This window comes from Anolis sagrei, chromosome 3, assembly GCF_037176765.1.
Source record: "Anolis sagrei isolate rAnoSag1 chromosome 3, rAnoSag1.mat, whole genome shotgun sequence".
In the NCBI taxonomy this organism is placed as follows: domain Eukaryota; kingdom Metazoa; phylum Chordata; class Lepidosauria; order Squamata; family Dactyloidae; genus Anolis; species Anolis sagrei.
The window spans coordinates 87,809,389-87,836,257 of record NC_090023.1 but is presented as its reverse complement, the minus strand read 5'-3'; the positions used below and the strand labels follow the sequence as shown (position 1 = coordinate 87,836,257).

The window sequence follows — 26,869 nt, the reverse complement described above, 5'->3', positions numbered from 1 at the left end:
TGAAAGTCCATTCAACAAAATGCAGACCCAAGGCGTCTGGTGGCACCTGAGTCAGGAAATTGCTGGTTAGAGTTCATAAAAAGGTCACCTTTCCTCATGTTTTATATATACATATATGAAATTATTGGGGATATGGGCCATATACAGTGGTTCATAAAAGGATAAGGGGCATGCAGGGTTGGGAAGAGATGGGTCCTTGTTGTAGTTGTTAGTCCTTCTGCAGACTGGACAAAACTTGACTCTTATTATATCATTCCTGCCTGGCGTCCTTGGCAAAACTATGAATTCCCTGATTATGAACTATCTTTTATTGGGGGGTGGGGCACCTCCGACTACAAAAACACTTGGGAAATCGTTATCAAAATTCTTTTTCAAAGATCTAGAACAACAATTAAAAATAAACTGAAAAAATATCATTCATTTCGACCACAAAGTAACGTTGTCCCCACTCTTTGCACTACTTTTGGCATATGGCTTTAATCCTGCTTGCTTGCATTACTTTTGAAATTTGACTTCATTTATGCTCGCATTACCTAAATACAACCCATTAACACTTAGAGTTATTAATTCCCACTCTTGCACTGAAAACAAGTTCTCGGATGTTCCTAACAGAGAGGCCTGGCCTGATCCACACTACCTCTGCTTGTCAGGTGTCTTTAAAAGTTGTTATTATCCCTTTTGGCTTAGGTTGTTGTGAGTTTTCCTGGCTGTGCGGCCATGTTCTAGAAGCATTCTCTCCTGATGTTTTGCCCACATCTGTGCCAGGCATCCTTGGAGGTTGTGAGGATGCCTGCCATAGATGTGGATGAAGCGTCAGGAGAGAACGCTTCTGGAACATAGCCATACAGCCAGGAAAACTAACATGCAACCCAGTGATTCCGGGCATGAAAGCCTTCCACAACACAGTTTTGGCTTACATTGTGTAAACGTATGGCATTGTTTTGTTGTTTAGAACAGGCCTCCGCAAGAGATGAGTCACCAAGCAGACAGTCCACTCTGCCTGCCAGCTCCTTCCACCACCACCTGCCTCTCTCCTTGTCCTCCTTTGCTGGGATAGGAAGGCAGCCAAACTCAAGCTTCTCAATGGAATGGATGGGCAATCTCAAGATGGAGGGCTAACATAGACCTCCAACTAGCTCCAGAGGTAGAAGATATCCCTTCAATCAGGTTGCAGCCTGGGGACGGGGGAGGACAGGGGAATTCCTGACAGGAAACAATCGGGGCCAGCAAACACATCCCATTCCCAACAAAGGATTCACTCAGGCAGCAAGCAGCCAGGCTTTGAAGCTGCAAGGCTATTCAATGCTAATCAAGGTCGTCAATTGCAACGTTCATACCTGCCTCCAACAGAGAAGAGTTTTTTCTCTCTCATTCCACAGATATATAACCCTCACTTGCCTAGTTTCTAACAGACCTCACAACGTCTGAGGATGCCTGCCATAGATGTGGGCGAAATGTCAGGAGAGAATGCTTCTGGAAGATGGCCATACTGCCCGGTGATTCCGGCCAGTCATAATATGACACTGTCTAGGAGAGATGGTCTGCCTTTCCTTTACATCCGTGGCATGTAATTCTTCTTGTATACAACCATAGCGGCAGTGAGTGTGGTTGCAATGCCCGCGATGCCCATGGGCTGCTTTGTCTGGCCTGGTTTTGGTTTTGCAGGGCTGGAAAGACTGGCAGGAGCTGGGCCAGCCCGCTGCCATGGTGAAGCCAGGATCCCTCTCCAAAACACACCACTCCGCCTGCTGGCAGCTTCCTTGGGGCCACGGTGCCAAAGTGCATGCTTGGCCCTTCTCTCTCGGCTCCTCCCCCTCCCCCGGGGCTCTGGCACTCCGAGGCAACCCCGGGCTCCACCTCGCGCGCGCAACACCCACCACACACAGAGAGGCGCGCGCGCACCCTCACACACGCGCACAGCCAGCCCACACGGCGCGAGGAGCAGCGCGGCGAGGAGGCTCTCTGGCGGCGGCGGCAGCAGCACTCGCAGCGCAGCCACGGCCGCTCCTCCAGGCATGGCACAGGGCTCCGGCGCACTATGGCAGCCGCGCGACACAGCACCCTCGACCTCACCCTCGCAGCCACAGGTGGGGCGCCCCCTCCCTCCCCCGGACTCCCTCCTTCCCTCCCACCTGGAAGCCCAACGCGCCTGCCTGCCTGGCAGAGACGCGCCGCTCTCTCCTCTCTTTCCTCCCTGCGCAGCAGCAGCCATGGAGGCCTTGCAGCGCAGCCCCCCCTTCCACCTCGGGCAACCCCCGTCCTCTTCGCTGACCCGGGGCTCTCCCCCTTCCCCTTCCACCCCCTTCCTCTAAAATGCGGGGAAGGCAACCCAGCTCCCTTGGAGGAGGACAACCATCCCTGATGCGCCACCACCACCACCTTAGGCCTTCCCCTTCTCTTCGCCGCATGGGTCCATTTTCCTCCCGTTTTGCAACCTAGCCACTCCTCCCCCCCCCCCTTCGGATATGCAGATTGGCCCCTAAAGCTCAGCCTCCCTCCTCCTCGGATCCAACTAAACCCATTTCTTTCCTTTTTGTGTGTTCGTATACCTTTTCTCTTTTTTTGTGGCCCGGCCTCGTGTGGGATTTTACGCGCGCCCTCCCTCCCTCCCACGCTCGCATGCGACCCGGGCAGGATCTCTCCATTCATTGCGCGGAAGCAGATCCCCAATGGATCCGCAATCGAGTGCCCAAAACAGAGCAACAGGGACCTTTTCCCCACTCTCCCTCCCTGCCCTTCCTTTCTCATGCCCTTCCGTCCCCTTCCCTCCTTCCATCCCTTTCCCCATCCTTCCCTTCCTTCCCTTGCTCTTCCTTCCCCTTCCTCATCCTTCCTTCCGCTTCCTCTTTCCTCCCTCCCTTCCATTCCCCTTACTTTACCTTCCTTTCTTTCCTCCCCTCCCCTCCTTCCTTCCCCTTCCTCTTTCTCCCCTTCCTTCCTTCCTTCCTTCCTTCCTTCCTTCCTTCCTTCCTTCCTTCCCCTTCCTTGCCTTGCTCTTACTTCAGCCTTCCTCCCCCTTTCTCTTTTCCTTCCTTCCTTCCTTCCTTCCTTCCTTCCTTCCTTCCTTTGCTCTTACTTCAGCCTTCCTTCCCCTTTCCCTCCCTCCCTCCCTCCCTCCCTCCCTCCCTCCCTTCCTTCCTTCCTTCCTTCCTTCCTTCCTTCCTTCCTTCCTTCCTTCCTTCCTTCCCTTGCTCTTACTTCAGACTTATTTCCCTTCCTTCCCTCCCCTCCTTCCTTCCCCTTCCCTCCTTCCACCTCATTCCCCATCCTTCCCTTCCCCTTCCTTCCATCCTCTTCCCCGTCCATCTCTCTCTTTCTTCCATTCCCCTTCCTTCCCCCCTTTCCCTTCCCTCCTTCCTTCCCCTTCCTCCCCCTTTCTTTCCTCCCTCCCTCCCTCCCTTCCATTCCCCATCCTTCCCCTTCATTCTTCCTTTCTTCCCGTTCCTTTCCCACCTTCCTTCCTTCCATCCATCCATCCCCCTTCCTTCCCTTCCCTCATTCCTTCTTTTCTTCCCCTTCCCCTCTTTCCTCCCTCCTTCCTTTCCCTCCTTCCTTCCCTTCCCCTCCATTCTTCCTTCCTTGCAAGGGAGGGCATGCTTTTTGTTAGGTGTGCATTTTCATAAAACGTGTATCCCTTGAGATGAGATAATAATAGCAACACTTCCTTGTGTCTCAGCCGCTGGGCATTCCAACCACAGCTTTTAAAAAATGCATCTTGGGAGCAAGAGTTAGCTATTCATACTGTCCTTACAGCCACATGCCTGACCTCAATCTGTCCCTTCCTCCTTTTCCCTGCAAGGTTGTTCACAGTCTATTCCTCCCCCTCCCAATTAATCCCCCGTCCTTGCTTATAAGGGAAAATCTGGGCCAAAAGGAGGAAACTGGTGTGAATTAGGTTATTATTGCAGGGATAAGATGCATCTGTTGAAGGGGTTAATTATAAAAATGGGGGGAGGGGGGAGAGAAACTCAGCAGGAAGTGAAAGACCAGGAAGTTCCCCCTTGTTTTAGCTGAATTGGATTGGAAATGTGCCTTGTCATTCTTCTCTACTACAGTTGCAAAGGAAAGACAAAAGGAATGCCTCCTTTGGCTGTTTCCCCCTTTTAAGGCAGCACTTGCATGAGAAAGAAGTGGTTGCCACCCCAGGAAGCATGATTCTCCCAGCTGTAATGGCCAGATTAACATTAAGAGGACATGTAGTCACATAGTTTACTATTTCAGGTATGGGTAAACTAGGGGCCCCTCCAGGTGTTTTGGACTTCAACTCCCACAATTCCTGGCTTCAGGCCCCTTCCTTTTCCCCCTCAGCCGCTTAAGCGGCTGAGGGGGGAAAGGAAGGGGCCTGAAGCCAGGAATTGTGGGAGTTGAAGTCCAAAACACCTGGAGGGGCCCCTAATTTAATTAATAAATAATAAAACTTTATTTATATATGCAGAGCAGTTTCCAAGTAGCATCACCAAAACATACAGAGTAAAACAGCATACAATAAAACAAACAAAACAACATAAGCATAAAATTATCACAATAACACACATATATTAAAAGTCATCCTGCCTGTTCAAAGCCATTTAAAAAAGGGCCGGGCTGAGGCTAGTGTAAACTCAGAAAATGAGGGGAATTGAGTGCAGTGCTATAACAGGCAATAGCAAATACGGCTCCGTGGCTTATCGTTTCCGGGGCCTGTTGGAGGAAGTGGCTGGGGTAATAGGTAGGAATTATAAGGGCATATTTAGCAATGTTTGGGGCTGGGCTAGAACTGGTCATTCTCAAAGGCTTGTTGAAACCACCAGGTCTTCAAGCTCTTACGAAAGGAGGGGAGGGATGGGGCCTGTCATTTCCCTTGGAAGGGCGTTCCAGAGGTGGAGGGCCACCACCGAGAAGGCCCTCCCTCTCATCCCCACCATCTAGGATGTTAAGATCTTCTGGGGAGGCCCTGTTCTTGCTCCTGTCTTCTTCGCAGATGTGTCTTGCGAGAACGAGAGACAGGGCCTTCTCAGCGGTGGCCCCTCGACTGTGGAACGCCTTGCCTAGAGATATAAGATAGGCTCCCTCCCTCCCGACTTTTCTAAAAAAAGGTGAAAACCTGGCTTTTTGAGGAGGCCTTCCCAAATACCGCATAGCAAAACAGAATTATGGGACTACTTGATAATGCAATGGAATAACTATTTGACATGGAGATGCTCACGATAATGTTTTAAGGCTTTGTAGGGTTTTTATATTTTTTATATCATATGCTATTGTTTTTAATAGAATTTCTTGATTGTTTTTATTTGTTATAATTGAGGCATTGAATTGTTGCCAATTTGTGAACCGCTCTGAGTCGCCTCTGGGCTAAGAGAGGCGGTATTTAAATGTAGTAAATAAATAAACAAACTGTACTTGTGACGGTGGCGGGAGTGAAAGGAGGGCCTCCCCGAAGATCTTAGAGTTCGCGCCGGTTCATAGAAGGAAATGGGATCACGGAGATAGGCGGGGCCTGAACTGTTCAGGTCTTTATAGGTCATAACCTGCACCTCGAATTTGGCTCGGCAATTTATCGGCAGCCAATGAAGCTATTTTAATAGGGGCATTGTATGTTCCCTATAGTTTGCTCCAGTAAGGAGCCTGGCTGCTGCCTGTTGTACCAATTGAAACTTCCAGGCTGTCTTCAAGAGCAGCCCCAAGTAGAGCGCATTGCAGTATTCCAGGCATGGACCATCCTGGCCAAATCAGACATCGCCCATGCCTAATCTATATACTTCAGAGCTTCAGTGGTTGACCTTTATCAACAATTCCACTTGCTCCAAAGAGCTGAAATATTCAGCCTTTCAGAGTATAGTGCAACTTCAGTGGCTTTGAGAAGTATGGTCTATAAGACATAAGTACGTCTATAAGGCAGAGAATAGCCCCTACACTAGGCCTCTTCAAATAGATAGAAGCTGAACCAATGACCTTTATGGCATCAGCGTTTCCTCAAGAGCAGCAAGTTTATTTTTACCCATGTGAGCGAAAGGGCAGCCGTTCACTTATTTAAAGGCCCTTCAGTCGTATTAAGCATTGCATCTGGGGGCCCTTCCACACAGACATATAACCCAGAATATCAAGGCAGAAAATCCCGTAATATCTGCTTTGAGATGGGTTATTTGAGTCCACACTGCCATATATTCCAGTTCAGAGCAGGTAATGTGGGATTTTATTCAGCTGTGTGGAAGGGGCCTAGCTTCATTGGGAATCAAAGACCAGCTCTTGCTGCGTTCAGTCAGAGATGCACCCCTAATACCACTTTAGCAATGGTAAAGTGTAGTTTTATAAGGCTTTGCCTTTTTTTGCCAAGGAATGCTAGTGCCTCATTAAACTCCAATCCCCAGGATTCCATAGCATTGAGTCATGGCTGTTACAGTGGGGTTAAACTGCATTATTTCTACTGTGTAGATGCACCCTCTATTTGAAGACAAGGGGGGGGGGGCATGGAAAGAATACAGTAGAGTCTCGGTTATTCAACATAAATGGGCCAGTAGAACGTTGGATAAGCAAAAATGTCGGATAATAAGGAAGGATTAAGGAAAAGCCTATCAAATTACATTAGGATTTTACAAATTAAAAACCAAAACATCATGTTTTACAACAAATGGACAGAAAAGGCAGTTCAATACACAGTAATGTTATGTAGTAATTTGTGTATTTATGAATTTAGCACCAAAACATCACAATGTATTCATACAGCTGTGGATCTGGGCGGGAGGCAGACTGCATTGGATAATACAGAACGTTGGATGAGTGAAGGTTGGATAAGCAAGACTCTACTGTAGCAGCTCTGTGACAGTGAGACTGGCTAGTTTGGAGTGTCTGGATTTGCAATATGCCTTCTCTTGGCAGAGCTGTAGGTATCAGTTGTTGGTGGTGTGACTGGCAAAACTATTCTTATTTGGGTTGCTGTGGGTTTTCCAGACTGCATGGCCATATTCCAGAAGCATTCTCTCCTCACGTTTTGACCACATCTGTGGCAGGCATTCTCAGAGGTTGAGGGGTCTTGGAAACTAGGCAAGTGAGGTTATATATCTGTGGAATGTCTAGGGTGGGGGAAAGAACTCTTGTTTGCTTGATGCAGACAATCAGGGCCACCTCCCAGCAAAGGATTGCCCCAGGCAGCAATCAGCCGTGCTTTGAAGCTGCAAGGCCATTTAATGCTAATCAAGTTGGCTAATTGCAACATTCACACTTGCCTCAGGCAGACAAGAGTTTTTTTTCTCCCACCCTAGACATTCCACAGATATATAAACCGCATTTGCCTAGTTTTCAACAGACTGCCCAACCTCTGAGGATGCCTGTCATAGATGTGGATGAAATGTCAGGAGAGAATGCTTCTGGAACATGACCACACAGCCTGGAAAATTCACAGCAACCCAGTGATTCTGGCAATGAAAGCCTTTGGCAACACATATTCTTATTTAAATAGCTTTGCAATCTTGATTTGGGGCAGATTTTTAAAAACCCAAATCTGCACAGAGCTGTGATGTGCTTAAGCTGGGATACACACAATTATGCATCAGGCCAAGGAAACTTTAAATGCTTTCTCCATGTTATTTGAACTGCAGTTCAATCCCATATGTCATAAGCTTCACAGCAAACCTTTTTGAAAAAAACCACAAGAGCTTAAAAAGCCGTTTTCTGTCATGGCCTAGATATGCTCATTAGTTGCACTTACATTAACCCGATAATGTCATCCCTAATAGCAGGTGCTCACTGACCTGCATATTCAGAAGCCAGTGGATGAACCTTTCAACCTCCCTTGACATTGTGACTAAATCTTAATCTGGACAGTCTTTAAGACTTTAATGTGAAATCAATGAATTTGTTGTACTTGGAAAGTATCATTTACAGTGATAGCACCATAAAAATAAATGATGATGATTCATACTGCATTATATGGCAATGGTAGATCTAGCCTACACGTGTTTGATGAAGTCAGCTGTATGTGGTTCACAGAGTTTATAGCACAAGTTTAAAGTTCATCGCGTTTATAGTTTGTTGATGATTGGAAACTGTAAGTGCTTGTGAGTTGCCTGGTTTTCACAACTTTGTCATTATTTGTTGTTATTTATTTGTTATCACTGTTATTTATTTGTTTCACTGTGTGAAAGTTATGTGCACTGCTGTTGTAATTTAAGAGCAAGGCTTCTGAACTAGAGAAAAGCTTGACACCGGTATAGGGAATGCTATGGTTCTGTTTAATTCATTCATACATCAACTTCCTCTACAGACATCAACTTAAACTAAATGGTTCTTCCTCTCCCATTATCCTCACAACACCCCTGAGAGATAAACAAAGCTGAAAAAGGATGTCCCTAAGACACACACTCAGTTTCATGTTGAATGGAAATGTGAGCCGCAGGGCGCTTCCACACAGCTATATAACCCAGAATATTAAGGCAGAATGACCCGCAATATCTGCTTTGAACTGGAATATATGGCAATGTAGATTCAGATAATCCAGTTCAAAGCAGATATTTTGGGATTTTCTGCCTTGATATTCTGGGTTATATGGCTGTGTGGAAGGACCTTGAGTCCACACCCAGATAATGTGGAATTTTCTGTCTTGATATTCTGGGATATAGAGTTGTGTGAAAGGGCCTCAGTCCCTCCAAACCTTGTCTGGCAGTCTAGCAGCTACTCCAAACCGGCTTGCCTGATAATTTGCTTCCTTCTTCCCTGGCCCCATTAAACTTGTACCCTGGCTAATGCAGCATCTTTCTGTTGATATGTACACATGAAATATTTGCTTTGAACAAAGGAGGATAGATAAATAACTGGCAACTTTGTTCAGAGTGATTTTGGGTTCTGCCATGCAAGAAGCTTTGAGCAACTTATGTGTTCATTTGAATCTGCCAGCTCACTGCCAGAAAGTGGAGTGACTAAAGTATCAGATTCCCACATTAGTTGTTATGGGATCTGGAATATAATGCTAGAATAAAATCCCACATCATCTTCTTTGAACTGGGGTATATGGCAGTGTGGACTCAGATAACCCAATTCAAAGCAAATATTGTGGGATTTTCCACCTTGAGTTCTGCCTTCTGGGTTATATGGCTGCATGGAAGGGCCCTGGGACAGAGAAAAAGATTGGCAACTTAATCTGCAGCAACATTATAGCAGAACGTCCCATATTCAGTATACTCTTACTTCCAAAAATGTCCTTGTATGCTAATCAAGGTGGTCAGTTGAAACATTTACACCTAGCTCCAGCAGACAAGAGTCCTTTGTCTCACCCTGGTCATTTCACAGATATATAAACCCTTTTTCCTAGTTCCAACAGACCTCACTACCTCTGAGGATGCTTGCCATAGATGCAGGTGAAACGTCAGGAGAGAATGCTTCTAGAACATAGGCATGTAGCCTGAAAAACCTACAACAACCCAGTGTCTGTGTTTGTTTTGTCTGAACTCTTGAGACTTATCATATCTCTTGTTCCTCATTCTCATGTGGCATGTGTTAGTCTGCCAAGTTATTCTTCTTGGATAAACCTACGTAATCGCATACCCAAAGGTGTTGTGAGCTAAAGCGGAAAGATAACAAGCAAGTCAAACTGGACTCTCAGCCTGGATATTGGTTTTGCAGAACAAACAGTGCCAAGTGATAGCCAAGTAATTCCATGTCAAAGTATAGCAGTACTACCCTGAATAAGCACAGATCTGTCTTCTGAATAGGCTTGTTTTATTTTTGTTAAGCCAAAGGCTGTCTTTATAAAATTGTATAATTAGTCTTGTGCCCATTTCTAATTATATATTTTAGAGTTTTAGGAAGAATAAACCCACTTTCCTAATTGTAAAATTACAGCTTGTCTCATCAAATTAACAGTGATCTGGGACTGATGTTGTAAAGGAAGTAGTTGTTACAATTTGAAAAGAAATTGTCATGCTCTATGGGTGGGGGAGGGGGATGATTCAAGTCTAAATGCCTTACATGTTTATTTCTATTCTGATAAGCAAAGATCTGCTCAGAATCAAGGCCATTTTTCAATGCATTTACTGCTTTCCTCTTTTCTTTTCTTTTTTTAAAAGGAGGTTAACTAGCTTGGTTTTATCAGCAGGTTGACAGATATTATGAGCTTGTAGTACCCATCTACGGTTAGCAGCTTATCTGATAATAGTGGGTTGCCATTCATCTAGAGATTTCTAATTATCTAAACAGAATTGAGCTGAATTCATGAAAGTATTTTACCACTTTAAGGCAGATGCTAATTAAAAGCTACAGTAGAGTCTCGCTTATCCAACCTTTATTTTGAAGCGGCAGCATTACAATGGGTAAAAGATTGGTCAACAGTAAAGAAAACAAGACTTCTAGCACTAGAGGAGTTTAATCTCCGAAGGGGGTTGGCACTCATATTTATGGTTAAACAAGCTTAAAACTAAAAAAAAAAAAAAGGGAATCATTTCGTTACATCTGCCCTAATTAAAATTTGGAATAAATATAAGAACAGATTATACTCAAACACACTGCTATGGATTTCTCCAATCCAAGACACAAAAGAGAATTGCCATCTGAACAGTGGCTGACATATAAAGATTTATTAACCATAAACAAAGGAGAAGGGACCACACTCAAAAAACATGAGGAAATAAATAAATCGGGAAATAATATCAATTGGTTCCAATTTTGTCAAGTAAAGGAAAGTTATAAAGAAGATAAAATACGTGGCTTTAAAACCAAAGAAACAATTTGGGACAAATTAATGAAAAAAGACAAGCAAATTATTAAAATTTTGTACCAAAAATATTAGAATGGGAAACTAAAGAGGAAAGCATCAAAGCTTGCATGGTGAAATGGGCAGCAGATATAGGTCATACCATACAATTAGACAAGTGGGAAGAAATTTGGAACAAAAAATTGAAATATACTTATTCAATGGATTTAAAAGAAAACTGGATAAAAATGTTTTATCAGTGGTATCTCACTCCACAAATATTGTCCAAATTTCAAAAAACAGCAACAGTAGGTGTTGAAAATGTAAAACACACGCAGGGTCCTTTCTACATATGTGGTGGAACTGTGTAAAAGCCAGGCATTTGGGTTTTTAACTCCCAGAATTCCTGATCATTGGCAAAAGAAGCTGATTCTTCTGGGAATTGTAGTCCAAAAAAACTGTAGCTCTAGGGCAGTGATGGAAAACCTTGTAGAGACCGAATGCCCAAATAGGAGGTGGAGGAGGGGGGTGGTTGGGCACTTGGGGTGAGCGGGTGTGTGTATGAATGAAGATGTGCATGCCAGAACAGAGGGAGCTGCATGCCCCTTCTGACACTCATGCCATAGATTTGCCACAACTGCACTAGGCTAAAGGAATTGTAGTGGCAGCCAGTAAAACATCTCAGAAAGGACCATAAGTACATTTGGTCTTCCATCACAAAGGCCACTAGAATCGCCTTGCATTGTGGCGGTGCACCTTGGGGGGGGGGGCGTGGGGAACCTGTTACCCCACATCGCCCGACTCACCTAATTCATCACCCCACGGAGGAAGTGTTGACCTGGCTTCCCCCATTGTTCCTGGCGCTGTGGTGGCATGGTCCACTTTGCTGTCCCTTTAAGCATGGAAGTAGTTGTGTATTGTGTAATGGGAGCTGGCAGGCTCCATGCTTGAAGGGAAGGCAAAGTGGAGCATGCCACTGAATTTACCCCCATCTTATGAGGTCGTATGAGTTTCATAACCCCATAGCATTGGATGTGATATGACTGAGCCAAAATACCTAGTAGGCTAAAGGCTCCAGAGGTCTCTTATAGAATCTTCTTCTGTAGCATATTTCAGGATTCAAGAAATTAAAGAGGAAAACTTTCCAGGTGCAGCCAAGTTCATGTAAGCTTAGTTGCAAACAGGATCCTGATCTTCCTTTCAAGAACTGTTATTGGAAACCTTTGGAATTGTATTTCTACAGAAATCATGTGACCATGATTAATACCCAAGCTTGGATTGCACAAAGTTGTTGGACTTCAGCTCCCAGAAGCTCCAGCTAACAAGTCTAATGTTCAGAGATTCTGGGGCGTAACAAACATGTATTACTTCAGCCTAGTTATTTGGCCTGTGACACAAACATGGTCTATCCAGGCATTCACTGCCAAACCTCATAGAAAGGAGGTGCTGGTGTTCTTGGGTTCTGTTTACATAACAAAAGGTCCATGATTACATGCGAGATAGGAATATTTACCGTGGAGGTTATCTCAGCAATATGTACACCTGTTTAGATAGCTCTTTCTGTGTCGTGTGCAGAGTTTGGAGGATATGGCTTCACTGTACACAATGAGGGTAAATAACTTCTAGAGGTCCACAGACAACTTTGCAGATTCCTTCACTCACACTTTATACCTAAGGTCCTCTAGAAAGCATGGGGTACAATTTTGCTGTTTCTGCCCTTTCTCTGCATGTTGCAGGCATCAGAAGGGCCTTTGTTGAAAACCAAAGATGTCCAGATATCACTTCCAGTTTTGTAAAAAGCATTCCTTGTTGGTTGGAGACAACAACCATAGTGAAATTTTCTTCCAAAGGTCACAAAGGACCTATTAAGTATATTTTTAGGTAAAGTTGTTAGGGTGTTTCTAGTTGTCTTTCTTATGGTCTACAAGGCCAAATTCAGTAGCTTTGATGTATAGGTTCATATTCAGTTAGGCTCAGCAGGTCAGCCGGTAGAGTGTTGAACAAAAAAAGCTTTGTTAGTTTGACCTTTCTTTCCCATAAACTTAAAAATAAACTCCTTTGAGATTTACTCCAACCCCCTCTTGTCCACACATCCCATGAAGTTTGTTCAAAGCCTATTAGGGAAATAGTGACCTATCATGTCGGTGGTGCAAGGGGTTAAAGCCTTGTGCTGGCAAGACTGCTGACCAGAAAGTCAGCGAGTTGAATCCGTGGAGCGGGGAGAGCTCCCGTCTGTCAGCTCCAGCTTCTCATGCGGGGACATGAGAGAAGCCTCCCACAGGATGGTAAATCATCCGGGTGTCCCCTGGGCAAAGTCCTTGCAGATGGCCAATTCTCTCACACCAGAAACAACTTGCAGTTTCTCAAGTTGCTCTTTACACGAAAAAAATATGTGCAATTAAAGATATAATTGCTCTCTTCATAATTAAATATCTAGGGAATTTGCATGTTTTCCTTTTCTACCGGAAGATAAATTATAAATGTTCAGAGCACCTTCTTGGGTTGTGTTTGTGGCAAGGGATATACTTAAGGGAATTAGTGTACTTTTATATCAAAGCCCCAAGGTGAGAGAGATGCCACATAAAATAATAACTTTAATTTCTTATTCACCTGTCCTATTGACCATGCAAAAGTATTCCATCAAATTATTTTTGTTTATTTACTGCTAATTTTGTAGCACAATAAAAATAGAGACAGTGTTGAATCTCATGTGTGTGTCAAATGTTACACTACCAATTAAAATAATTTCAGTTACAGATTATAACTCAACAAATGTTGGAGTAGTCAGAATTGAATTGAATATTGCATCAAGGCTCTGTATTTTGCAGTTCTGATTATTTTACTATTTACTCCACTGAGCCCTTACCTCATGAGTTCTTTTTTTTTTGTAGTTACACTTTTGAGAAAATAGGAGGAACTTTTACCTTCTTGTCTACTTAGTTCTGAATTGTTAAAGAAACTGAAACAGGGAAGGGCTCAGAAACTGACAGCGTGCAAACTGATAGATACTCTTTTCTCAGAACAAAAAGTTGTTGCAACTGTAAACAGGAAGGTTATTTGCTATGTTTTTAACTGCCCTTCCTCTAAAACATTTGGGGAAGCATGCATACTTCTTCATGCTCTGCCCCACTTCAATGGAAGTTTGATGGAGACTCAAAGCTTTAACTGCATTTAATGAGTTTTTATGGAATTCAGCTCTGATCTCTCTCAACATAGTTCATCACCAGGTCTTATATCTTGCAACAGAGGGCTTCCTCTATAAGCTCATAGTTATTTTGTGCTCCAGAAATCAAGAGCATCAGCAAAACTGATTTATTTAAAACAAAAGTATACTTTCCTTTTTTTCAATATCGAAATACTAGTTGATAGTCCCTATTACAAGGTTTTCTGGGCAAAGATGTGTTTCTTTCTGTGAGACTGAGAGTGTGTAACTGGCTCAAGATCGCCCAGTGAGTTCTTATGGATAAACAAGTATTCCAACACTGGTTTCCTGGAATTCTAGTCCTACAGTTGTACTACTATACCAGCTTTTTATTATTACGCCTGATACAGACATATTTCCCCCCTGAAAGAGATAGTTGAAAGTAAGCCAAGGGACCATTATTAATCTATCTGAAAGTTAACTGAATGTGAGTCTTACAAATATGATTTTTCTTGGTGTCAGGAGCAACTTGAGAAACTGCAAGATGCTTCTGATGTGTGGGAGAATTGGCTGTCTTCAAGGACGTTGCCCATGGGATGCCCAGATGTTTTACCATCCTGCGGGAGTTTCCTCATGTCCCCACATGGGAAGCTGGAACTCACCCTGCTCCCCGGATTTGAACCGCCGGCCTTTCGGTCAGCAGTCCCACTGGCACAAGGGTTTAACCTATTGCAGCACTGGGGGCTCCACAAATATGTATATATGGATCCACCATTTCCCTGGAAGCTGTTTCTGGAACTCTGTGGATATGAAAAAATGCAGAACATCATACCCCGTATTATTAAGTGGCAGTATAAACATGCACACTTCAGTGTAAGCTCACAGCAGCCGCTCCCAGAAAGGACACAGGACGCCAATCCGTAATCAATCAGGAAACTTTTACTACTGGACGCATATACACAATGAAAGCCAGGATTGGCATACGGACGCAAGTCAACCCTTATATACCCTCCCTCACATTCGAATCCCCTCTTCCCGCCGACCAAAGATCCCGCTCAATATTCCCCGCCAAACCACCAACTGCCCTTCCCAAGGCCACCAGCTGCAAACCCTTATCAGTCCTCCATGTCAGGAATCTGGTTTTTTGCGCCACCATCCAAGGCCAGGAAACCGAATCCTGACATAACGTCCCCCTCCTCCTTCTCTTCTTCCTGGAAGGGAAACACATATCACCATCATGTCCCTTCTTTGTCTAGCGGGCCCTGGTATCTCTTCAACAGACTACAATGGAACGTTGGGTGTACCTTCCCCAAAACCTTTGGCAGTTTCAAAGTATATGTTACCTCATTTATTTTGCCAGAAATCCTGAAAGGACCAATGTATTTGGGAGACAATTTCCGAGAGGGGGTATTTAGCTTGAGGTTTTTGGTGCTCAGCCACACTAATTCCCCTTCTTCCAATTTATCTCCTTCCCTCCTTTTCCGGTCTGCAAACAATTTGTATTTTCGTTGGGCTTCTCGAAGTGATCTTGACACTTCCTCCCAATTCGCTTTCACCTTGTCTGGCCACCCTTCCTTTCCCCCCAGTTCTTCCCCCCAACTCGGCAGCTTGGGTAAAGGGGCTACTTCCATGCCGTACACTACCTCAAAGGGGGATTTCCCTGTGGATGCGTGACAAGCTCCATTGTATGCAATCTCTGCAAAAGGGAGCAGATCGGCCCAATCGGTCTGGCATTGGTTTGTGTATGTCCTTAGGAACAGTCCTAAAGTCTGTTGTGTGCGCTCGACCCCCCCATTTGTCATAGGATGGAACGCTGAATTCAGGGTCCTTTCCACCCCCATCAACTGCAGGAATTCTTCCCAGAATCGGGCTGTAAACTGTACCCCTCGATCACTAATCACCTGGTCCGGGCAACCATGCAACCGGTAGATATGTTTGATAAACAATTCAGCCAATTTTTCTGCAGATGGCAATTTAGGCAGCGCTATGAAATGTGCTTGTTTTGAGAATAAATCCATCACTGTCCATATGTAGCGCTGACCTCGGCTGACTGGGAGTTCGCCCACAAAGTCCATAGCAATCACCCTCCAAGGTTTTGATGGCTCTGCCACCTTTTGCAATAACCCCGTTGGCTTTTGTGTGGTTGCCTTACTTTGTGCACACGCATTACATTTGGATACATACATTTTGGTGTCACCCCTCATCCCGGGCCACCAACACTGACGTGCCAACATTTTCAGGGTTTTCGTCACTCCCCAGTGTCCTGCTCCTTTGTTGCCATGGCATCTAACCATCATTTTTTCCCTTAGGTTGCCTGGGATGTATAATTTCCTGTGCACAAATCCCAATCCATCCTTCCATTCCACCTTTTCTTTATTTCTTTGCAGCCACTCATCCTCCCTGCATGCTTGTCGTATCTCCTCCTCCCATCCCCCGTCCTTGCTCTCAACCCCCACCAGCCTTTGACTGCGCTCCGTTTGCGCTCGGGTTTGTACTGCCATGCCCCACTGCTGTTCTGAGAATATGCTCCCCTTTGGGCCTCGCCCCCTCCCTCCATCCTCCGGCATTCTCGACAACGTGCCTGCGACCACATTTTGTTTTCCCTTTTGGAAACGCAGCTTAAAATCAAATCTGCTGAAGTACTGCCCCCACCTTATTTGCTTTGCTGACAATTGCCTGGGTGAAGTGAGGTATTGTAAGTTTTTATGGTCGGTCCACACTTCAAAGGGGATGCCGCTTCCTTCTAATAAGTGCCTCCATGTCTCTAGGGCCCTCACTACTGACAGAGCCTCCTTTTCCCACACCGGCCAGTTCCGTTCAGTTTCGCTGAACTTTTTTGAGATGAACCCGCAGGGTTTCAACCTCCCTTCTGGGTCCCTTTGCATCAGGGCCGCCCCGTAAGCCCAATCTGATGCGTCACAATGGATCACGAACGGTTTGGTCAAATCGGGGTGGATTAAGACTGGTTCCTCAGTGAATCTGCGTTTCAGTTCTTCAAAAGCCCTTTGGCACTCTGTTGACCAATTTAACTTTGCTCCCGGGGATCGTACCTTTACCGTTTCCCCCTTTCCCTTCGTCTTTAGCAGTTCAGTTAAGGGCAACGTTACCTGAGCAAATTCCTCTATGAAACCCCGGTAGAAATTTGCAAACCCGAGGAATGATTGCAACTGTTTGCGCGTTTGGGGAGGGCTCCACCCCCTGACATCCTCCACCTTTGCCGGATCCATTGCTATCCCTCCCTTGGAGATTCGGTATCCCAGGAAATCTATCTGCTCCCTATTGAACTCACATTTTGGCAGCTTTGCAAACAATTTTGCCTCCCTTAATTTCTGGAGCACCTCTCTCACCAATTTGACATGAGATTGCCTATCCCGGGTAAATACAATTACATCGTCCACAAAGCAAAACACCCCGCGATACAATAATGGGTGTAACACCTCATTAATCATTTGCATAAATGCTGATCCAGAGCCTTTTAACCCGAAGGGACAGACGGAGAATTCAAAATGGCCGAGTGTACAGGTGAACGCCGTTTTCCACCTGTCCTCGGGCCTTATGCGCAGCTTATGATAAGCTTCGATCAAGTCAATTTTCGTGAACACCCTTGCTTCTGACAGTCTCGATAGCAAGTCCTTAGTCAGCGGCATGGGGTAGTTGTTGGTGGTGCTCACTGCGTTCAGCCCCCTATAGTCCACGCACAGTCTCAATGAGCCATCCTTTTTGTGCCTAAACAGCACTGGGGCCCCCAAGGGTGATTCGGAGGGCCTTATAAACCCTCGGGCCAAGTTTTTATCAATATATTTCCTCAGTTCCTCCATCTCCTTGACCGACATGGGGTATAATCTACTCCTGGGCAATTTAGCGTCCTCATTGAGTTCAATCTTCACTTCGACCCTTCTAGGAGGGGGAAGCTGATCTGCTTCCTTTTCGTCAAATACATCCTCGAAGTCTCTGTACTCAGGGGGAATCTCCTGCACACCGCCTGCCGTGCCTTCTTCCCCCCTGCAACACTTCCCCCCTTCCTCGCTCTGGAAGGCTATGCTGCCCTCCCTCCAATTGATCTGTGGGTTGGCTTCTTTTAACCATGGCGTCCCTAGTATTACATTGTAAGTAGCCATAGGGGATACTACGAAGGTTATGCCGCCTTCCCAGCTCCCCACTTTACATCTCACTTCTCCTACTTCAAATCGCGCCGGGGCTCCAGCCGCCACTGAACCATCCAGCTGCGAGAATGCTATGGGGCTCTGCAAGGGGGTTTTCTCACATTTCAGTTCGTTTGCCAATTCTGGGGCTATAATGTTCCTGGAGCAGCTACAATCCACAAGGGCCTTGCAGCTGGCCCACTTCCCCTCCCCTTCTAGCCTGATCGGGAACACTAGCATTCCTGGGCTGTGACTCACCAGATCTCCCACTGGGGCCCTAGAAGGGGGGCTCTCCTCCGCTCTCCACATCGATTCCCCTCGGGGTGGTGGTTCCTCTAACGGGGGCCAGCCGCTCCATCACCTTTGACATCATCGCAAGGGTGGTCTCCATGGATGCCACCTTTTCCTCCAGGAAATCCAACCTCTGCGGGGAGAGAAATTCTAGCCCGCTGCTTTCTCTCGTTGCTGCCTCTGCCCCCTTCACTCGCCTCTGTGTGACTCCGTTGGGCTGGGCGTACGCAGTCGATGAAACCAAGGCATTCACTCTCTCCAGCTCCTCTTCCGCATTCTCAAAAGGGGAGGCTGGTTCTCCCCCCTCCGTTGGATCTTCCTCCTGTTGCATAGGGGTACCTCACCACGGCCGTGGGATGGCACCGATGAATCCTGGCTTAATGTAAGCTCACAGCAGCCGCTCCCAGAAAGGACACAGGACGCCAATCCGTAATCAATCAGGAAACTTTTACTACTGGACGCATATACACAATGAAAGCCAGGATTGGCATACGGACGCAAGTCAACCCTTATATACCCTCCCTCACATTCGAATCCCCTTTTCCCGCCGACCAAAGATCCCGCTCAATATTCCCCGCCAAACCACCAACTGCCCTTCCCAAGGCCACCAGCTGCAAACCCTTATCAGTCCTCCATGTCAGGAATCTTGTTTTTTGCGCCACCATCCAAGGCCAGGAAACCGAATCCTGACACTTCAGTATATTTCCATTCATGACAGTGCCATTTAATAAAATGTAGCATAATAGTCTGTGGTTGATTGAAATCACTAATCTGGAATGCATGAATGTGGATTGCCCACTGTTCACATTTTTAAGAATAACATTTCAATTTGTTCTGTTTCAGAATAAATGCAAAGAAAATTGTTGCACTGAGCATTTGCAGAAAAAGTTGAAGAGAGAGAAATCGCTTATAGTTATTGAAACTCTATTGAGACTTGAACTTGCAAATGGATTGTCTCCAGGCCTAGTCATGTGATGGAAACAGCAGTCTTCAACCATTTGCCTATATAATTTTAAAAATACTTATTCTGTATAGCTTGTTTCAAGGTTTCTAACCATTCTGTTAGGCAATAAGCTACAAGCAATAATCTGCTAATAAGCAATAAATAAGGATTAATATTCAGTGGCGTCACTAATGGGGCATCAATGACATTGGGTGATAGCATCAGAGGGTATGTTTGTGCATACTGTGAATGAGGCATTTTTCTACCTGCTGAGGAAAAGTCAAAAGACCTTTGTACAAAGTGAGCTAAATGTATATGGTATGAGAGTTGCTGGGCTGATTCCTGGCCGCATTGCTTTCCTTTTGTTGCCTGCTGGTGGGGAGTTTGCTCTTTGAATAGTCTTGGACTAGAAGTGAGGATGGATTATCTGGTGGTGTTTCTTATTGCTCCACCCGAATGGCAGAGGAGGTGGGATGAACTGGGTCTTCATTCTCAGCCTGCTATTCATTGTGATGACAGAGATTGTCCATGCTACACTGGGAAGAACTTTCCATGAAGAAGCGTGCTGCAAGTGGAGGTCTAGGTGGGGTTTTCTAACAGGGGAAGTGAACTGGTGCTGGGATTTTGGCTACCACATTGTGGTGTGGTCTGGGATGGGATGAGATCCAGGGGGGTGACACTATGAATTACCACACTGGGGGACACCAACCTTAGTGATGACATTGTTGTTATTCAGAAAGGAGAGTCAGCATAGCGTAATGGTTTGAGCATTGGGCAGTGACTGGAGGTCAGGATTCAAATCTCAGCCATTGAAATCCATTGAGTGGCCTTGGAAAGTCATATTTTCAGGTTTAGAGGAAGACAGGAAAAACCTTCTCTGAATAGATTTTGCCAAGAAAACCCCATGTTAGGTTTTTTTAAGGATTGCTAAAAGTCTGAAATAATGTGAAGGCATGCACAATAGGCATTATTCAGAATTAGTTGATAAGCACATCCACCTTGGATAAATGTTTGTCCTCTATTGAAAAGACATTGAACAAGATTCGTGAAATGTGGTGGAACAAGCAGCTATTTCTCAGCTGCTTGTTTTTTTATTATTATTATTAATAACACACCAAAATGTAATTAGAATGTCAATATAGTCAGCCTATAGTGAAACAAAATCCAATCTTTCATGCGATTCAATTTATGATTATGTTTAATGACCAAGTAAAAGATTATATGGCTTTAGAAACATAATGGTCTGATATCTATCTGAGTAAGAGTTAATTTTTACCTATAATTTTGTACTTTGTATTCATTGGCTCCCCAGGTTACAAGTAATATGTAATAAAAATATATTTTCTTCCCCCAGTTGTACTGCTTTACTTCCCACGTAATTATTGAACTTTGTCCACATTTCTCTATATCAGCCTTCCATAATCTAAGGAAGCAGTTGGAGGCTACATCAGAGAGATATGATTCAACAACAGCTGTAGGGATTGAGGGAGACTACTTTGTATTATCATCATCATCACCACCACCACAAATTAGTCACTGAATAGAATTTCAGAAAATGAGGCCATTTAAAAGGGACAGGAATAATGTGGACATGCAGATGTTGAGCTGTGCTGCCTTCGCCAGCATTTCCAGAAGTGAGAAATGCTGGAGGTTGCGGTTTACCATCATCTGGAGGGCTGTGTAAATGCCATCCCTTCGATGTGACCAGCCTCTTAGCTACAAATGGACTAGCTTATCTTTTGTGCATAATTAGTGGTGAGAAAACTTTGCCCAACAAATAGTTCTTCCTCCATTTCCCAGAAGTCCCTCCCAATCACCAGTTGGAGTTCAGGGATTCAGAGTACAATAGATCTGAGGGACCAAACATGTTTCATCCTTCATATAAACCAGAGTTGTGCATGCTCCAGAGATGAAGAGGTCTGCCTCATTGCATTTTAGCCACAAGAAGCAGGTGTAGTTACCACTTTGACACCACATTAATTCTGGTCAGCTTTTCGGAGAGTTGTTTTGGGGATGATGGAGCTCCAAAAACAGAATTTCAAATGCATTTAAGCATGCTGGGGAATATTGGTTGGGGTGCTGGGGCAGGGGCCACATAATTCTCATTTTCTGTATAAACTATGGTCTGAAGCAAGCAGGACTGCAGAAGAGTTAGTTTTTTAGCAATTGGTTTCTTTAAAATAGAAGCATAGAGTTTTTAAAGTAGAAGATATGATGCTCTGCTTCAGATACAATGAGTCTTTGGTATCCACTGAATCCCATAGATACTAAATCTAAATATGTTGTTGTTTATTTGTTCAGTCGCTTCCAACTCATCGGGGTCTCATGGACCAACCTACACCAGAGCTCCTTGTTGGCCGTCACCACCCCCAGCTCCTTCAAAGTCAAGCCAGTCACTTCAAGGATACCATCTGTCCATCTTGCCCTTGGTCGGCTCCTCATCCTTTTCCCATCTATTTTCCCCAGCATCATTGTCTTCTCTAAGCTGCCCTGTCTTCTTATTATGTAGCCAAAGTACTTCATGCTCAAGTCTAATTATATACAATGGCAGAGTGAAATAGTGTCAGTTACATAAAATGGCAAAATCAAGGTTGCTTTTTGGAATTATTTGGACAGGGAATATTTTCAAGCTGTGCATGGTGGAATCCGGATATGGAAAGCCAATGATATTTTGTTTATTAGCCTTTGTAGAATTGATAGCTCGGCGATAGAGCACATTGATTGATTTTGGAAACCCCAGGAAATCCCAAAGATCAAACTGAGCAAGGCCCATGTGTAAAACCCTAAAGAGTCAGAGCCACCATAGATAGTGCTGAGTTTGATTTACCAATCTGATTTGGTATGAGGCAGCTTTTGCTTGATGCTCTGAGCACTTTCTGACTCTCCAAAGCAGTTGAATGGAATATCTTATGCCTCACTGTTGGCTGTACTGGCTAGGACCAATGGAAGTTGCAATCCAATATCTAGGGTGATACTAAGTGCTCAACATGATCTTGACCAGTGGTTCTCAACCTTCCTAATGCCATGACCCGTTAATACAGTTCCTCATGTTGTGGTGACCCCCAACCATAACATTATTTTCGTTGATACTTCATAACTGTAATTTTGCTACACAGAACCCCCATCACCAACAGAAAATATTGTGTTTTCTTATGTTCTCTGGTGACCCCCCCCCCCCAGGGTCCCAATCCCCAGGTTGAGAAACGCTGATCTAGACAGATATTTGCCACTGTTTGTGCATATGTCAGAAAACTGGAACAATCCTTGGTGTGTGCACTGTGTGTTTAATGGATACTGCAAACTTGCAAGGGTTAGATTTTAATTGTGTTTGTGCTTTAGCCTGCTATAATTATCATCATCAATTTGATTTGTATCCCTTTTTCAAAGGAATCCAGGACATATAACTGCCTACATAAAAACACAGTTTTAAGTCGAAAATTACAATCATTTCAAACCATAAATTATAAAATACAATTAAACCACAACCCACATAAATATAATCACTTAAACCCTGACAGATATATTTTATCTGATGCCTGAATGACATGCACATGAAGGATTACCTCTTCCAGCATGGAGTTCCAGTGCTAATTTATGTTAAACATAAAATAATTTATTTCTTTTGATGTTCTAGCCCTAGGAAAACATTATGAATGAAAAGTCAAATGTGTTCAAAACATAGATTGTCACATTGCTGGTACTCTCATGTTAGACTCATGATGACAGTGATGGAAGTACTAAAGTTAGGGGGAGCCAATTCAGATGCCTGTGTATTAATTGCTGTTGTGTTTTTTTTTCTTCTTTTTCATTGTCTAGCTGATTGTAATGCTATTTTTAAAGGTCTGCAGTCCATCTTCCAAAAACAGGGAATGACAGAGACTATTCATAACTGGGAAGATCATGGTTACCTAGCAACATATGTCAATAAAAATGGCAGGTAAGCTGAAATTGTATCCGTGATTTGTGAAAGGTGTTGTGATCAATATTTGTCATCAAGGTCAAATGAATGTTCTTTCATTCTAATTGTCTAGTTTTGCCAATCTGAGAATTTATCCTCATGGCTTGGTGTTGGTGGATATACAGACCTACAATGATTTGAATGGAGGAGAAGATGCAGGTCAGGTAGGTATACTATTATTTTTATAGAAATATGGGCAATACTTCTAAAAGCAAAGAACTTAGGTTCTGTTTTTATGTATATATTTTACTGAACTGTAGCGTTCATTTTGTCCTTTTTCTACTGTGGAGTAGCATTAATATGTTAGATTTGGGTGTGAGGAAATCAGATTTAAATTACCACAGTATAATGCATTGGACTTGCTTTCGCTACAGAGGGTTAATAATGGTTTCCTGCTGCATGAGGAGGACACTGGGACAGGCTCCTGGATACCAAAATCTGTGGATGTTCATGTTCCAGTATATACCGTGACATCATAAATGGTGTCCCTTACTTAAAATGACAACTTCAGGGCTCGTTTTTTGGATCTTACCCACTAAATACAATTAAGTCATGAATTGTTGACTCCATGGATATTAAATCTGTACATATGGAGGTTTGACTCTAGTCACAGTTTGCTAGGATGCCCAAAGTCATGCAGCTGTGATTTGTTAAAAGGAGGAAACCAACAAAATCAACTAAGGTTGCATATTTTGGCGTGTTTTGTAACCAAGATACAAGTTAGGATTGGAGGCTTGCCATCTCCCTATGCTCACAAACCCCAGGTTTGTAGTTTTCATGTTCTAGAATCAACTTGTTTGTTCTCATACTTCTTACTTGCTATATTCACTTCAGAAATGAAATGAAACAAATTGGATGCTTGCTTTAATTTTTTGAAAAACCCCCATGTTATTTAGCCTCTGAAATGAAACAAATGGGAGTGGAATTGGAAATAACGTTTGTCAATAGAAGCAGAACATAAACTGTACTAATCTTCTATGCTGTCCTGAGAACATGTTTACATGGTAACTTATAAATATTATTAATACGTGACTAATTTTATCTGGGCTATGACAGAATTGCCAAACACTCTGCATTTGCTCACACATTCAGCAAAACATAGATTGTAGATCCCTAAGAGTCCACTTGCTCTAAATGAAAAAAGAAGAAATGTCACACTTCATGTATCCCTTGAAGAAGTTACTAGATCATGGGAGTTTTAAGTCATAATAAATGTGTGTAGCTTTAAGGTACACAATCTGTTTGTTTTTGTGGGGGGTTTTTGGTTCTCCTTTCTTCCTCAACCTAATCTAAATAGCAAGCAAATGAGATAATAAAAAAGAAAGGAGACTAAGAACATGTGAAATTTATGTATTGTAACAGCAGCAATTGCTTGTTGAAGACGTGGTTCATTTCCTTAACAGATGGACATATAAGAGAAGAAAATATTACCAATCACACCTTGTTTCAATATATAGATGTCTACATTTACTTAATAATTTCTTGGGCAGCTTAATGCTGTTAGCCATTTTTGCCATGTAAGTAAGAGAGACAAGTTGGTTGAATAAATAAAATAATTCAAAATTAAGATCCAGTATTGAATTTTAGATTCACTACTCCCAGGCAGCCACCTTTACCGAATGCACTTCTCTCCTGTAGCTTCTAAATAAGGTAGAAGAAAGAATGAAAGAACTGTTTCACAGAAACATTAAACGGGTAAAAAGGTAAGACATTTTACACATTTGGTTAAAGTCAGCATGGTATAATAATTTGTTTGTTGGCCCACAACTCTGGGAGATTAGGATTTGAATCCCTGCTCAGCCATGGAAACCCACTGGGTGGTCTTGGAAATCTCCTGCTCTCAGTCTCAGAGGAAATATGTGGATGCCTCTTCCACTTTCTATGGATCAAGGCCAGGAATAACATTGAAATATTTATTTATTTATTTCCTATATTTATACCCTGCCCTTCTCCCTCCAAAGGGGGACTCAGGGCGGCCTAACAAAAGCATCATACGATGCTAGCATCATAAAAACAACCAAAGTACAATCAAAATATTAAAAATTAAAACAACAATTAAAACAATTAATTAAGACACATCCATTAAAATCGAAATCCAAAAATCAGTCTGGGTCAATTCATTGCCATAAGTTGTGTGATCTTCTTCTACTTGCTGCTCACTGATCAAATGCTTGGTCCCATAACCAGGTCTTGATTTTCCTTCTAAAAGACCAGAGGGAGGTGACCAATCTGATATCCCAAGGGAGGGCGTTCTATAGGCGGAGGATTGAAATACGGCAATAGAAAATATAAAGTGCCAATTAGAAATGGCCTGTGGTGTCAACAACATACTGATAAATGCCCCATGCCTCCAGGTGATCATCTTAGCAGTTTTGTGTAGATGTTAAAGAGCATTGGGGATAGAAGACACCTTGTGGGATGCCACATAACGGTTCCTTTCTTGAGGAGCAGCTGAACTCGAACCCCCCCATCTGAAGCCCACCTGAGAGGTGAAACCAGAACCACTGAAGCACAGTGTCCCCAATTCCCAAACCCCTCAGGCAGTCCAGATTAATTACATACAATACAATACAAAACTTTATTACGGTCACTGACCAGCACAAGATTGATTACATGGGCAATGGTATCAAACACCAAAAGTGTCCGCAGAAACATACTGACCCATTGATGTTCAGGTGAAGATAATAAAGAAGCAACCGTATCACTGCTTCTTTTAAAGAAGATTAAAAAGACAACACTTTGCATTAATAATACATTGCAGCTGAGATCGAACTACATCACCTCTGGGAGACGAAGAAGTACAGGGAGTCAGAGGACAGGATGTCCTCCATATTCATCTCAGCAGTTTGCATCAGTGATGCTCACCAGCTGAAATGAATCTCTTGTAATCCTACATGTGGAGTTGCTGAACATATATCTCCCCACATAAATGAAGACAACATATGGTATATCAAAGGGCCGGAAGTATGGATACATATTCTTTTTAAAATGGTGCAACTGGATCCTAGATTTACAGTCTTCTTGTGGTGAAGAGGCTGATGAAGGGTGCACCACTTTATTGGCCATGTCTCAAAGCTATGGAATGCTGGCAAGCATCGTTCTCTTTGGTAGAGAAGGCTAAAGACTAAAAACTACAATTTCCATGATTCCATTGCATTGAACTGTGGCACTAAAACTTGTGTCAAACTGCTTTAATTCTTGATGCACACTACTTTAGAGGTTGGAGAGGGAAGCAGGACAGGTTGGAGTTGTACGAGACACAACTTCTGTCTCATACAATGTACATTTTCAAGAAACATTTCCCATCCCTGCATAATATAATTTATGTATATCCCATAGGACAGGGAAACATTCACTTTAAATAACACAGCAGATCAGTTTCCTGTTCTATGCAGTTTTCTGCTGCTGATCAAACAATGCTGGAAATTTTTACGACATCTGGATGGCCTATAAATGTAGCAGTGATAATATACACCTAGTGGGATAAATGCTTGTGTAAATAAGATCTTCATTTTGGTATATAAACCAGTTTTATTGTATTTACATTGTTAGGTGCAGCTGGCACTGTGCCTAAGAATGTGCAAAATAGCCCATTGTTACCATTGTTATACTGATTTTTTTTTTTTTAAAAGAGATAGGGGTATTCTCCATTGTTATTATTTTGGGTTCTTTCACTTCCCAGTTGGAAGGCTGTGATTCCACTTTAATTGTGATCCCATCCAAGGATATAAAT

At 43.6% G+C, this 26,869-nt stretch overlaps 1 protein-coding gene across 1 annotated transcript in view; it reads left to right on the top strand.

The window, feature by feature from the left end:
* Nucleotides 1-1,689: 1,689 nt before the first annotated feature.
* SMS (spermine synthase) overlaps nucleotides 1,690-26,869 on the top strand; it is a 40,539-nt gene continuing 15,359 nt past the window's right edge. Inside the window, 6 exon segments of the mRNA XM_067466776.1 lie at nucleotides 1,690-1,789; nucleotides 1,792-1,875; nucleotides 1,878-2,087; nucleotides 22,995-23,115; nucleotides 23,210-23,300; nucleotides 24,775-24,839. Coding sequence (XP_067322877.1) covers nucleotides 1,705-1,789; nucleotides 1,792-1,875; nucleotides 1,878-2,087; nucleotides 22,995-23,115; nucleotides 23,210-23,300; nucleotides 24,775-24,839 — 656 coding nt within the window. The 5' untranslated portion in view covers nucleotides 1,690-1,704.